The sequence below is a fragment of the Vidua macroura genome, chromosome 5, assembly GCF_024509145.1.
Source record: "Vidua macroura isolate BioBank_ID:100142 chromosome 5, ASM2450914v1, whole genome shotgun sequence".
Taxonomy (NCBI): Eukaryota; Metazoa; Chordata; class Aves; order Passeriformes; family Viduidae; genus Vidua; species Vidua macroura.
In genome coordinates, this window is record NC_071575.1 from 40,815,374 (window position 1) to 40,829,520 (window position 14,147).

The window sequence follows — 14,147 nt, forward strand, 5'->3', positions numbered from 1 at the left end:
AAAAAAATATCTGTACATTGATTACCTCCCCACTCTGACTTCCTTTAGTTTCACTATATAATTATTTTTCCTTCAGGATCTAAGGTCCAATAGCTATTTCTGCCCATGAGCATTGGATAAGACTACAAATTAGCAATAACATGTTGGGAAAAACCCCCCAAAACCCAAACAAACAACGAAAACCACACAAACACACACACAAAAAATGTTAGCTATTAATGATGCCTAATCCAGCCCAAGAACCAAAAACTGTTCATGGTCTGTATTTGGCTATATGTATTGCATGGATGGCAAGGAAAACATGTTGATCAGAACCAGGTTTTGTGATTTTTAGGAAGTTACCAATAATTTATAGGGAACTAAATTTAGAAGCTGTTTCACTGCTGACAAAACATAGCAAGAATGTTCCAAATTTTACTAAGAAAAAGATAAATGATAGGCTTGTAAGTAAGACGATCTAATGTAGAGATGGAACATAGACTTGACTTCTCTGGCAAATTTCAAGGGTATGTGAGGAGCACTCATTTACTGCTCAGTAAATCAGATTCAGGTTATTAACAGCTTCAAGGACAAAAACATTTTAAAAATCTGAGATTCACATTTAACTCTTCCTTCAGAGCTGCTCCAGTGCAGAATTATAAGCAGGACTATTGATCCAAACAGACTAAGTTCCATAGCCTACTCTTCTAGCATCTTGTTTTTAAACACCAAGCTATCTCAAAGCTGCAGAAACATAGCTGCTGGCACTGCCTGATGCTCCATAAATCAGTCTATTCCTAGCACTAATTATCCCAAGCAGCTGTTATCCTCCATTTGATCTTCAGTATCCAGGAAATCTTTTCTTCAAAGGCTAATGCGACCAAAGAATATTTAGCATGTACCACTTGGAGATAAAATGCATCTGTGTTACTTAACGGCAATAGACTCTGTTGAGTATTTTCACTGAAGCCCCATTAACCCTCTTATAAGTACACAATGTTTGGGCTTGGTTTTTTGGTTGTGTTTTTTTTGGGGTTTTTTTTTTTGTTGTTTTTTTTTTTTTTTTAAGAAAAGAGCATTTCAGTAGGAAAAAGAACAGCATTGTTTCTTGTACAGAACTGTAACCCCCAGGAGAATAAAAGAAAAGCAGTGCCCAGCTAGACAAGTGTGAAAGACTAGGCATACAATCTAAAATAACTTTTTCTTTCAGGCTGCTTCCACATCCAAAAGCTTGTCAGAAAAAGATAAGAGACTGAAATTATATGATATTACAGTTATGCAGCTCACACAGCCACCCCTGCTGTGAGCTTACAAACACACAAACCCTTAAATCTTGATTGTCCATTTGCCACAGATGCTGTCACTACCTGCAGGTATTGGAGCAGATCTACCATCAGTTCAGAACTGTAAAGATTTGTGAAATATGAATGTACTCAGGAGCATTTCTCATATATCACTGCTTCCCATGTGGCCTTCGGCACCACTGGTTGTGGAGCCAGCTTCCTTGCAAATTGCCAGTTAGTGCAATGAACTCCTAGGTTATAGCCTGGATGCTGATAATGCCTTGCAGCAAAGTACACAAACACTTTAGCATACAGGCATGCAGGCTGAGCCCTTTGCTCAGCTGAGCCCTGCACCCCATGGTCAACACTTACCCTGGCCCAGGGCAGACATGCAGCTTCTGGGCTGCAGCAGGATGAGCTGTTCCACACTCTTCCTGAACCTATGTGGAAATCAGCACTTCATCTCATTTAATCACAATAATCCCTGGGTGACTAAATAAAACTTTTCCAGTTTTTCAGGGAACTATTGGACTAACAAAACTTTACTGTTGATCAGGTATCTATAGTAAAAATGCAGCGATCCTCAGATGTTGGGAAGAAATTGTGATGACTGGCTCTAGATCAGAAGGCTGAAGGATAGCTTTATTACACTATATTACATTAATATACTACTTAAAGAGATACTATACTATTCTACATACTTACTTCTTACTTACCTAACTATTAAACAAACTCCTGACTCTCTCTGCTTGAGAGTCTGACACAGCTGGATTCAATTGGTCCATGAATCCAAACAACCTTCACCAGAATCCAATCAAGCAATCACTTCAGGTAAACAATCTCCATACCAAATTTCACATGGGGAAAACAAAGGAGCAGGGATAAAGATTGTTTTCTTCTCTCTGTGCTTCTCCTGAGAGACAGAATTATGTCTTTCTGTCCAGATAATGTGAATGTCACAGGTATCCATCTGAATAGCTGCAAAAAAACAGAGGGAAGAGCAGTGCCTGCCAGTTATTTCTACTGTCATGACTGACTGACAGGGACTGTAGACAGTGAACAGGCTGTTCTAACTGCGTTGTCTCCAAACAACAGCATCCTTCCTCCAGCACACCTCCTCAATTTGAGCTAATCAAGTCCCACCTTACAAAGTCACTGCAGTATCAGAGAAATAAGAGATCACTGGTTTGAGAACTGCTTTTTACAAATTAGTATAGTATAGAAAAGGCAAATTAGTATAGAAATACTACAAGTATTGCTTGATAAGTAATCCAAAAAGCTGCACACACAATAATCTGTTGCATTAATCCCTATTTCTATTACTAAGGAAGTATTTCATATAACAAGCACTCTCTAATACATCAACTTCTCATGGCACAGCTGTTATGAAAAGTGTAATTCAGTGGAGTCAAAATTCTACATGCACTACAAAGCTAATCCTGTGAGGTTAGCTGTGACTTTGCAACAGGAAGAGGATTACTGTTATACAGAAAAATATGAAGCAGCTAAGCAGTCAGCCTCCAAGTTGTATGCATACCCAAAATAAACACAACCTCTGGTGTAGCACTAACTCAACCAATTTCATTGTTGTCACAGCTGCTAGTACATTGACAAAGGATAGTTAAAACATCCTACACCAAATGCTGCAGGACAAGAATTTGATTGTGACTCTGTGATCTGTACATCCCTATACTGAACAATCTGCATTTTCTGTTGTGAACTGGGCCTAGATTAAGCAGACAGATTATTGCTTACAGAATGATTTACTGAATTTACTGTTCAGTTCCATGATATACAATGAAATATTTATTCTGCAAAATATTTTTCTATGTTGTAACCCCATCCAGCTGTTACTATCCCATCAAGTTTCTATATGATTAAAAAAATACTGCTGAACATTTATTAGGGAGGAAGGGAGAATGGGAGGGAGGAAAGAAAGAGAACAATTTGTAGTTAATCAGTGGCTGATTCTCTCACCACCTCAGGTGGCCACTGCAGGGTGTAGAGGCTGAGGCCAACTACAGGACACACCTACACAACACACTTCAGACAGGCCAATTTAGCCCCACTACACCTTCACCCCAGATGTCTGCCATCTCCCAGGGCAAGCATTCAAAGTGGGATGAGATGGAAGGCTGCAGGAGCGTGGCTATTCATTTCACAGGGCCCATAACTTATACAGAAGTGGGACACCACAGCTGGTAGACCAGGGTCTCCCAGGTCTCACCACACTCTGTGGGTGAAGGGTATGTCTCAGAGCAGCCACCTGTTTCTGTGTGAAGCACATTTGGGGCCAAGTTTGCTCAACAGGCAGAAGTGAACAGGCAACTGAAGGCTCTCTCTTCTCAGAGGCTGAGGTCAGCTGCTCATTTTGCTCAGCTTCCACCTAGCTCTGAACCCCTGGTGTCTCCCTTTCTAAGGAAAATCTCACACCTCCAGACACAGAAGCTGGCTGAACTCAAAAATGACTGGCAGCAGTGAGCCAGAAGGCAATACCTTCCTCAAGGACATAATAATCTCTTAGCAGGCTCCACACTGTACCCAGGAATTTACCAGCAGCAGAGACCCTAGCTCTGAATGCAGCCAATTCCCTAACAACAGTAGCAGTAGAATGACACTTAAAAGAAAAAAGTGCCAGTCAGGTGTAGTCTTTTCCCCTGTGCTGATACCGAGCACAGCCCAGAGTCACCTGAAACAGACTCACAGGGCTTTTAACAAAGGCAATCTTATCTCTGTCTCCTGATACTAGTCAAAGCAGCCACCAAGAGAGTTTGCTTAGTTAAATCCTGAAGAATGTAGCTGAAGAAGCCCATGATAAAAGCCATTTTCAAGAATTGCTCAAATTTTAGCCAATTATGAGATGGTATTTGTTCTGAGGAAGCTGGGAGGTCCTTTTGGTAGACATAAAACACTTCAGTGGTGAGAGTTAGGGACAAAGTAGTTAGGAAAGTATCTGACACAGAAAAGAAAGGATTCATATAAGTAAGGAAGTAAGGATTCATTACCCTACAGACTCAGAAGGAAAACATATGGCTTAGGAATGCATGTGGGCTCCTCAGCTCCCTAACCAGCCTGGCAATCCCAGTGCTAAGCAGCCAGGGAGCGAGCTGCAGAGATTGCTTGCTGAATGTTCCCAGGAGGATCTCTGTAATACAGTTGGTTAAAACCACTTTAATGGAAAGGTCTGACATAAAATATCAGTTTGTGGAAAGCAAAGTCCTTCACAGCAAAATGTCATCTTTGACGAAAATAGATTTCCAAATGCTAAAAGCATGATTTTGACTCTTTTTAGGATTAAACAACTTATAATCTTACTTGAAAATAGCTCATTACATAATATGAAATGAAAAAGGCATCTGAACAAAGCATTTTAGTTTGAAATGCAAACTTTCAGAATTTTGCTTCATAAGCAATCGACTCTTGTGAGTGGGTGTTTCATTTCATGCTGGAACAAGATATTTTAGTTTCTGTATCCTTAAAGTAGAATTTCCCTCCTAAGTGAGGATTCCGTGTTCTGTAACACTCCAAGCACTTAGTTCTTGCCACATTTTGAATCTGATATTCTGCAGTGACACAGACCACAAGAATTCTCAGTTGATATATGACCAAATTAGACAGCAAATCCAGCCTCTTTCTTTCAAGGAAAAATGAAAGAAAAAAATTATCTTTTCAACACCAGAAAAGTAAAGAAACATTACTTCACCTTAGGAGTTAAGAAACTGAAATTAGCCTCAAGTGGCCTCTGAGAGATATCAAATCTGCACAATCACACAATTTGCCAGGTTTGTAAGGCAACTGACTGCACAGTTTGCCAATTTAGAATTTATATTACAGCTTTGTTTTTACAGTCAGTTTAAGTATTTTTAATTAGCCTGGCAAGGGCTTCTGTTGACTCACACACCAGTCAGCATTCTGGGGCTAGCACAGATCATCCTGTAGAGGTGTCTGGAGACAGTGCCGGGGGTGGTTTCTCCCCATAGGGCTTACCAATGCTACTGCTTGTCAAGACATCAAAATTCATTATTTGCAAAATCACACTCTGTGTTCACATCCCATTAGCAGCACAATTACACTTTAAATCTGGGTACTACATTGCTAGTTCTCCGGAAGAATATCCTATGAGAAGGATGGGACACAGTACTATACCACAACTTTACTGATGTGCTGCTCTGTTAAAATACTCCCCAAGTCCCAGCATCCCAGCTGTGCTGCTCAAAGACCAGTTCCAAGATGATATTCTCATCAGAAGAAAGTAACCATGGAATTCATTGCCTAAAAACTCCTTGGGATTATTCTGTTAGTGATTAGCTGTCAGTCTGCATTCCACAGAGCTGTTACTGTGTTTGACAACTCTCAAACTCTCCCCTAGTCTACCTAATATACTCAAAATACACAATCTAATTTATATTAGCAAATACTAAACATGACACACCTACTTATTGAAACATATCTTAATGCCCTGATGCACAGCAATGAAGGCTGCAGGAGGTTTGCAGTCCTTCTCCTCCAAGCCTAATGTTAAAAGAAAAGTAATCCTTCTCAGCCCAGGCTCCAATTGCAATTGAATAAGCTTTCAGATTTTCCAGAATCTTTGCTGGCTGAAGCTGAATGAAGTATGCTAGACAAATTGCATTTAATATTATATTCATTGCTATAGGTGGCTCTTTTGAATGGCTCTTCAGTAATATTTTCCAAAATTACACAATTTATAAATAATTCTGGCTAACGGTGAACAAGTCAGTTAAGATCAAACTTAGATCTAAAGCCATTTTGCCTTGTGCATGCCCATCCCAAGGGACCAGCAGGTGAACTTCACCATCCAGATCAAAAGAACTGCTGCCCAGTGCAGCTGACAGACCACACAGCTACCATCTCCACTGAGCCAAGCTCCAGCATCACTAAATACAGCTTCTCTCCTTTTCTAACTGCTCCATTACCTCCCTCTTGGCAAACCAGCACAGGACACAGAATGGATCAGAAAATTCTTGCTAACCAGTGCCCAGCCCATCTCCACTAAACTGCCATAGCAGCGATATTCACTGAGTAACTCAAGTCTTCATAAATAAATAAAAAAATTAAACCAGAGCAATTGGGGTGTTCCAGGTTAAAGCATATTTATACAACTGCAACAGTATATCAAACTACAGAGAAGTGACTGGGAAGAGACAGATGAGCCACAGGCAAAATTTGATATGCATGAATTATTACATATGTACATAAGTACTTGCCCCATGTTGCAAGACATCTGACCCAGAATGAAATCAATCGCCAAATCACAGAATACCAGATTGGAAGGGACCTCAAGGATCATCAATTTTTCTCAACAAAAGCATGATCTAGACAAGATGACCCAATATCCTGTCCAGCCAAATCTTAAAAGCATCCAACATTGAGGAATCCACCACTTTCCTGGGGAGATTATTTCAGTGGCTGATTGTTTTCATTATGAAAAAAATTTCCTCTCTTCCAAGAACCTTATCAAGTGCAAGTTCAATCAAATCAATACTACCTGTGTCCACATTATATTATGCTAAAGTTGTTCTTACACCTTTAACCAAACTTATCCTATGAACTAAAAACTGTGAATTTCTGGCTTGGTTTTGTAACCGTGTTGAGGGAAGAGGACAGATGGAGAAATGGGCAAGTAGATAATTAGTACGTGCAGGAAAAAGACAGGGAAGAACATCTGGAGGGGACCAAGGAATAATGTGAAGAAAACTCAAGGACAAGGAGTAATCTGGGTAGACACTGCAAGATAGACAACATGCAGGGATGGGGAAAATGGAACAGAGCTGAGAAATCCAGTATTTAAAGACTGGGTCATGTAAGAAGGAAATAAAGCATTTGGCAGGGAAAAAAATAAGATGGAACAGGACACATAGCTGCAGTAGGACTGAAAGAAGGGAATGAGGAAACAAAGACCAGAAATTTAATCTAGATGTATGACTTTTGCATGTCTAAGTTACACTTCTCCAGGTACACATGGTAATGGGATCTTGCTCAGTTCTCTCCTAATAAATTCATGCAAATAACATCAGGCAATGCTTTCCCAGTTTCCTCTGAGTTCCACACCCTGTGAGAAAAGTTGATGCTATAGAGACAGTAACTCATTTTCAGAAATTGAGTAGACTTCACAGCCCAGCCTTCTATGAGAAAACTGTTCATGTGCAGGGAACATGCAGACGATAAATCTCTGCCCAGATGATGCCAGTTTATGCTGCCTTTTTGTCCAATTAACACTCTGAGGCATAACCCTCTGAATTTCTGTAGTTGGATTCCAAAACATTCAGTTCATTTAGTCAGGAGCTTCTGAATAACTTTGACAACCATGTGGGAATTAATGATGTCAGTTATATAGCTTTCTATATATAAAAAGCTATTTGTCACTGTTTTTCGTCTATTTCACATAAGGAAACTAATATTTCCTTTGCGAGTAACATTTATTTGACAACCTGATGCTAAACCTTTTCATCCAACTCTTGACTGACCACATTTGTAAAGCACTTCCCTTCATGTTTAAGGAAAGTTGATGGTTTATCATTGTTATCAAAACCAGAGATACACCTCTAGCTCTGCACATGATAAAATATTCTGTCTCCCTCTACTGGCTCTGCATTAAATCATACCAGAAAAACTAGAAAGTAAATGTTTATTGTTATCTTAGCAAATTCTATACAGAAGCAATGCTCAAACAACAGAAGATTAATACTTTAATCATAGTTTCTAAACAAGTATTACAAGAAAGAATATTAAGGATCTTTCTGGACACAGCATGAGGCCCATTTAAAGTTATTACAGGTACATAGCACCACCATAGTGACACAGCTATGATCAAGAAATTATTTATATAGTTGGGAATTTTTCTACTAAAATTATTTCTTCATTAAAAATACAAGAGAATATTAATGAACTTTCTGTTTCTGTAGCTTCAGCTTATTTTATATTGAATCAGATTTAAGCATTCCTGCTTGCTTCTAGCCAGACTGACTTACAATTAAGCTGGATCCTTTTACTTCTAAATAAATTATAGATAATACATGGTTTTGGTTTGGGTTGTTTGTTGGTTGACTTTTGGGTTTCTTTTAATTAAAACCAATCACAATTTGTGATTCAAGGAATTTCTGGTTTGTAATTTGATCAGTCAAAACATATTTAGTAATGAAAGCAAGCTGTCACTATATAAAATACAAGAGATGTTTTTCACGTACTCTTTAGATGACAGCTGAAAAATCTCATTGTTTTTTACTGAATTCTGCTTTTCTCAAATGATATAATTAAGTGCATAAAGCACTCTATTTGTTTCTAATATGGACTTGAAATACTTCATAGTGCTTCCAGACAAACATATATCTTTTCTTACCCCAAATAAGTCAAAATCACAAGAGTATGAGAAACAAGTGCCATGTCTGCCATGAGGCCAACACTGTGATTTCTTTCTTACTAATTTTCTTCATTGGAGAATTTTATTTAAATTTGGGTTAAAAAAGCATTATTAAAATGAAACTCTTAATTCATATATCTTACAAACCAGAAGTACAGCACAGTGTACTGATTTTATTATATACTCTACAGAACAATCTATCATTCCTTTAACAGAGCATGAATATTCATGTGTCCAACCAAAACGTATTTCACTCTGCAGTGAATTTTATTTTCTATGGTAATACATTTTGTATGCAAAACAAGCATCACCTGCTAAGGACAAGGGTTGGCAGCGTAATGAGAAACACAGTAAGTTATGAAGCTGTCCCTGGCAACTGTTCCTCCACATTCACTCTGCCCACTCTGGGGTTCAAGTGCTGCAGGTCCTGTGCTGGCTATCAGTGGCTCTGAAGTACAAGCAAGCCAGATGTGGGCTCCCAAAGCTGTCAGGGGGCCAGGCCTCTTCTATGCACGCAGCAGAGACTAGGAGCCAGCACAGGTCTAAGACTGAGGAGTGGATGGCTCCCTTTGTGAGCTGCAAAACTCACAGATCCTGAACTTTCAGACACTGAACACAGTTTTGAGCATAGAGTTTTTTAAACAGTACCTGTTTTTTTCTCTCTGTAGAAAGAGATCAGAGAATCATAAAAATTATGTCAGAAAATAAGAGCTCAAATTTATCAGCCTGTAATTTCTGAACTAACTGAAATTACCACTAGGAGTTGATTTGTCAAGCAGTAATCAAAAAGAGTCAGAATTTCCAGAAAAATTTCCATCTTTTCATGAAACAGTATTTGTTTGCAATTGGTCTGTATAAATTGCTTAAAGGTAGCATTCAAACAGCTGAATGTGAACTTAAGGTTAATTGAAAACTACAGTTCTACCTCTACAGAGAGATTCCACTATGTGGGAAAAAAAGCATTCAGAATTTACAGTCAAATCCTCTAAATATGTAGAAAATTCAAGTAGTCTCATTTAAAAGGAGACTATAGTATATGCTTCCATAGTAATGGCATGGAGGCCTTGGTTATCAAGCTGACGTTAAGAAAGGAGTTTTTGAGAAGAAATATGCCTACACAGTAGATGACAGTCAAGAACTTTCATGCCAGGTTTAAGTAAAACAAAGCAAGTCTTTTAAATGCTTAAAAATTAAGTTTCACATTAATACACAAGCTCTTACCTTGACTACCTTAGCACATGCCACTACAGTAAAGTTATTTTAATAAAGTCTTTACATGCACCTCAAAGCTCCTACAGACATTTCTATGAAAAGACCATGCTTTATTTACTGTACCTGAACATTTCTGTACCTGTCACGCTGCATGTTAATGAAAAAATAAGATGGAACATTAGGTTATTTTCACACGTCCTTTCCAAAGGCATAATTTCTATTTATTTCTATTTTTTCTATTTATTCTGACATATGACATTACACGCAGTTTTACTTTAGAAGAACTACCAAAAAGCACTTCAGTCTATCTTAAGATGACAACTTTGCCAAGTCAAATAAAAAGGTTTTACTGTACAGGAAAAAAAAGGCTAAACAATTAAAGAACAACATTACTTCTCTTTCCCATGCAATCTCTCAGAAAGTCCCAAAACACTGATTCCAATAAAGGGCTTTGAGGGAAGTAGGTTTGTTTTTACCAATACTCTTCACCTTGGATCAACTTGGTAAAAAGGAGTTACACAGAATTAACAGCTGAGGCTACAGCAGCTTACCCAGCTGAGCTAGTTGAACTTTGTCTGTTTCCAGGTACTACTGACATCATTAGGAGTCAATCATAAGTAAGGAATAGCATAGCCTGGCCTCTTGACTTTAAATTAAGTTTGAGGGCTTAAATGAAACACTGCCCACATTAATGAAATAAACTATTTACACTAGTACACAGAAAGTACTTACAGCGTTTCTGGGAAACTGCCTGTAAACAAGCTGTGACAATGTCACAGTTCTTCTGGACTTTTTGTACAAGCCTGTCTTTCTGCTTCAGAAGACGGAGCAACTTTGCTGATTGAACGGAAATTCTGTAATTCAGTTCTCGTTTTATAGTTGTTAATTCATCAACATCTGTCAACAAGCAGAGAAAACAACTTCAGTACATGCCAAAAAGATTCACAAACAGCTTATTGTAGTTGACACGCAAAGGCACTTGCCCCACAGACATTTACAAATACAAGCTTTCCATAAATGACAAGTTCTGTTGACTGGGGTAATTCCCAGTTATAAACACTTTCTGAATCTGAGCCAAAGTCTTTAATTTTCTTCTAAACAAAAGTACTTCAATTTATTGCAGAGTATGAATCTTAACAATTATGCTGTTATAAACTCTGAGGAACATGACAGACATAGACAGCATATATTGATAATAGTGCAACCAGGGGATACATTTTAAATACAGTACCTTCCAGAAGCTGCCTGGACAAGATATACATTTGTAACAGACAAGGGAATATGTTCAAGAAGCTGCCTGCAAAGCTACAAATGCAACTCCAGAATAAGCTCTAAGTGGGAAATTCTTTCCACTAAAATGCAACTAGATGACTTCTGTCATGGCCTCAGTTATCTCCACTGGCCAGTTATAGTGCCACCAGACCCCTTCAGTTCATCAAAATATCTCAGCTAATATTCCCGTTGTCCTCCCATAAGGTGAGTTTCAGGACCAGAAAAGGGAGTTGTTGGGGAGATGTCTTCAGTCCATTCATTTTTCTGAGTCCTCTGCTCTGTTCTCAGAGGCTCCCCCCACCAGTGAAATCCTAGGTCTTGCCTATCACATGCTGAACCTCTTCAGCTCCTCCCTGTAATAGCCTGGTACAGCTTGCCACCAGCATCATCTACACAGCTGCCTGCTCCCTGAAGCTAACTTTTCAAACTATCACTTTCAGTCCAACCTCTGTCCCCTGACATTGGAAAGAAAATCAATCAAAAAATCTATTCTTCAGTAACCTGATCTAATGAGAAAAATATGTACGCATCCAGGAAAAGCTACTATCAGTGGGATGGTAAACAGCTCAGCTCATGTGGCAAAACTTTTCCAATAGTTCTGGAGAGCTTAAAGAAAAGGACAAATTAGGCTGAAATGACCATCAACCATGTGCTAGTGAAAAGTATGACTGCAGGGACAGGGGAGCCATTGAAAAAATACTGTATTTTATAGCCACTATCCTGTTTCAGCACCTGCTGCTCAGATGCAATTCCCAACCACCTGTACCAGGCAAGATAATTTAAAACTAGATTAAAAAACCAAACAAATAAATAAACAAACAAACAAACAAAGTTGCATTTGTAATTTATACAGTCACCACCGGAATTGTCTGGTAAGTTTTACTTTTTCCCACTCGTGCCACTTAGCTATGCCTGTAAAAAAACAGTAACTTGGCAGCAAAACTAATGAGTTGAAACACCACAAAATGTATTTCTGAAAAAGAAAATTTCCTTTTGAGTCACAGGTTGCCAAAGGACACACAGAAGAACTTGAGCTACATCCTAGTAACATCAGAAGGCATATCATCTCATTAAGAAGCCAAACACGGAAGCAGATAGCTGTTTGTACAGCTCTGAAAAACAGGCATATTTAGTCACCTCTTTGTTTTTTTCCTCATCAAAAGCAAAAGTGATTAAACATCAGGAGACAAGAGGCCTTTGTTCTCTTTTCCTGTTCATTGGATCAACTTGGAGTTGCATGTCTTAGTCTTTCACAAACATGCACTGTTGAGGCTACCTAACTTTCATAAAAATTCTTTGAAAATTTCATTTAGATTCTGATTGACTCCAGCATTTACATTTTTCATTATACTCCTTTTTTTTTTTTTTCCCCCTTCGGAAGACATGCCTACCTCCAAGTAGGCTTCACAGTTGTCCAGTTTAGTTTATGTCCAGTAGAACTAAAAGGCTCTAAGAAAACTCTTACGATACTGTATATGTAGCATCTCTTCTAGATTCAGAAAATAAGGAGTGAGTGAAAAAGAAAGAAAAAGAAAGAAAGAAGAACTGGACATTTATTCATTACTGTAAGTGAGGAAAAGCACCCAACTCGCAGAAACACAAAAGCTTAGGCAGTCTGTCGCAGAAACTAGTCGCAGACAACCCTAATTCGGCTCCTAGGGCACCTGAAACAAAAGAGGGGTGAACAGCACAGGAGAGCTCCTAGTCTAAAGGAGCTCTCAGCTAACAGCACGTGGGAAGCTCCTGGGAGCCACGGCCACGCAGAAAGCCTGGAAATGGACATATATACACATATAGACACGTGCGCGCAGGCACGGAGGGCATCTTCGGGCAGGGCTCCCTTGCAAGCACAAGGAAAAAGCGAAGCGGCAGAGGTAGCTCCCGGCCCCGGCGGGGCGGCCGCAGGGGCAGGCGCGGGGGCGGGCTGTACCTTTCAGCCGCAGGTACTTGACCTGGCTCGGCCGCTGCTGCAGCTCCCGGAGGGCGGGGGAGCGGGCGCTGCCCGAGGAGGCGGCCGCCTCGGCGGCGCTGTACAGCTCTGTGAGCAGCCCGCTCACCAGCGACGAGGTGCGGCTGGACCGGCCGCTGCCGGGACCCGCCTCGTCCTCCTCCTCCTCCTCCTCGGCCAGGCTGTCGGCGCTGCTGCCCGCCCTGCCGCCCGCGCCGGCCTCCGCCGCGTCCATCTTCCGCGCCGCCGCCGCCGGGTTCCGGGCTCAGCGCGTCCCACGGTCGCAAGCCGGGGTGGGGCGGGCAGGGGAAAGGGAAGCGGGCCGGAGATCCCAGGCAGGAGCGCTGCGCCTGGCTCCGCTCCCTCCCCGCGCACCGTGGTAGAGGCCGGGGCGGGGGAGCTGCACCTGCCTCGGGCCACAGAGGGTGGGGATCTCGCTCCGCCTCGGGGCGGTGTCACCGGGCGCGGTACCCGCGCACCGTGCGGCTGCCACGGAGGTCATCACCGTCCTGCCGGCCGTCCCGCTCCTGCTTCCCCGCTGGAGGGGCGAACCGGTTTTGCCAGCAATTCAGTACCTGTGCTGTGGCCGGTCCCGGTGACACCGCCTGCAACCCGGAGCGGATGGCGGGGTGCGCACGGCTGCCAGAGCCGGGAGCGCCTGGGCTCTGGCTGCCGCACCGATGGCGGTGCAGGGAGGCACGGCCATAGGCGTAACAGCCGCGACTAATTCAGGTCAGGAATGGACAGAATCACAGAATGGGTAAGGTTGAGTGCTCCAACCTCCCTGCTCAGGCAGGGTCATCCCAGAGCACATTGCACAGGTGTGCGTCCAGCCAGTTCTTGAATATTTTCTGTGAGGGAGACTCCACAAGCTGTCTGGGCAACCTGCTCCAGTGCACAGTCACCAGCATAGTAAAGAAGTTCTTCCTCATGTTCAGGTGGAACTTCCTGTGCGTCAGTCTCTGCCCATTGCCTCTTGCCCTGTTGCTTGGCTGAGATGACCATTCTTCTACCCAGAGGGGCTGGCTGCATCCTTTCAGCACGCCTCCCGTGGAAGTTCATCCACCCCTCG

At 41.3% G+C, this 14,147-nt stretch overlaps 1 protein-coding gene across 2 annotated transcripts in view; it reads right to left on the reverse strand.

Moving 5' to 3' along the window:
• The window catches only part of TBC1D30 (TBC1 domain family member 30), a 52,978-nt gene extending 39,520 nt beyond the window's left edge, over positions 1-13,458 (reverse strand). For both annotated transcript variants that reach the window (XM_053978386.1, XM_053978385.1), the window contains exons 1-2: positions 13,058-13,458; positions 10,588-10,752 (exon numbers count right to left, since the gene is read on the reverse strand). In XM_053978386.1, the coding sequence (XP_053834361.1) occupies positions 10,588-10,752; positions 13,058-13,310 (418 nt within the window). In that variant the 5' untranslated portion in view covers positions 13,311-13,458. The remainder of the gene's footprint in view (positions 1-10,587; positions 10,753-13,057) is intronic.
• Between the last annotated feature and the right edge of the window lie 689 nt (positions 13,459-14,147).